The sequence below is a fragment of the Etheostoma spectabile genome, unplaced genomic scaffold (assembly GCF_008692095.1).
Source record: "Etheostoma spectabile isolate EspeVRDwgs_2016 unplaced genomic scaffold, UIUC_Espe_1.0 scaffold50, whole genome shotgun sequence".
Lineage (NCBI taxonomy): Eukaryota > Metazoa > Chordata > Actinopteri > Perciformes > Percidae > Etheostoma > Etheostoma spectabile.
The window spans coordinates 407,801-408,643 of NW_022605620.1; the positions used below are offsets into that span (position 1 = coordinate 407,801).

Genomic DNA, 843 nt, shown 5'->3' on the forward strand with positions numbered 1-843 from the left:
CATAGATAGCTACAACGTTTCTGAAATTATTCCCATCTTCTGTTATTGTTTGTAATGAGAATAGTTTATTATTTCATGGATTTCAAAAATTTCAACATGACGGTTATGACGTAAACCGTTTTAATCTGAGCATGAGACTCACATCAGGCGTGACAGTGTAGGTGGTCGGCTGAAACAGTTTCTATTGCACTCTCTATTTTTCTTGTGATAAAGTATTTTACAGACAATTACAAACCAAACACTGAGTCTGGTAGATTTTCTATTGTTTAGTGGATGCAAAAACAATGAAAAATGTAAATCAAGGCTGAAGACTTCTCAGTTTGCTGACTCCAGTATTGTTGATTTCTCGGTGTTTGGTGTTTTAAGCCCTCAGCGTCGCCTTCCAGGCAGCACTAGGATCAGGCACTGTTTAGGGTTAAGACCGTTTTACGCCTGTAAAAAGTGAGAACACAACTCCACTTCTGCGCTCTCTCTTCAGATCGTTTCCGTCTAAACTGAGGGTGAAAGTGTCTCCTAACGTCCACACTTTCTTCTTCTTCTCCTGCAGATAAACAGCGTTACAAATGGGGCGCAGGAAGTCAAAGAGAAAGCCGCCTCCGAAGAAGAAAATGACGGGTAACCTGGACGTCCAGTTCACCTGCCCGTTCTGCAACCACGAGAAGTCCTGCGACGTCAAAATGTAAGCAACTTCCGAAAGAAACAGAGACAGAGACAGACAGAAACAGAGACAGAAAGAGACAGAAAGAGACAGAGACAGAAAGAGACAGAGACAGAAAGAAACAGAGACAGAAACAGAGACAGAGACAGAAAGAAACAGAGACAGAAAGAAACAGAGACAGAAAG

At 41.9% G+C, this 843-nt stretch overlaps 2 protein-coding genes across 2 annotated transcripts in view; one reads left to right on the forward strand and one right to left on the reverse strand.

The window, feature by feature from the left end:
* The window catches only part of tmem205 (transmembrane protein 205), a 16,831-nt gene that overhangs the window by 9,955 nt on the left and 6,033 nt on the right, over positions 1–843 (reverse strand). The window lies entirely within an intron of this gene.
* The window catches only part of elof1 (elongation factor 1), an 8,808-nt gene that overhangs the window by 3,670 nt on the left and 4,295 nt on the right, over positions 1–843 (forward strand). Inside the window, 1 exon segment of the mRNA XM_032511867.1 lies at positions 548–679. Within this exon segment, the coding sequence (XP_032367758.1) occupies positions 564–679 (116 nt within the window). The 5' untranslated portion in view covers positions 548–563.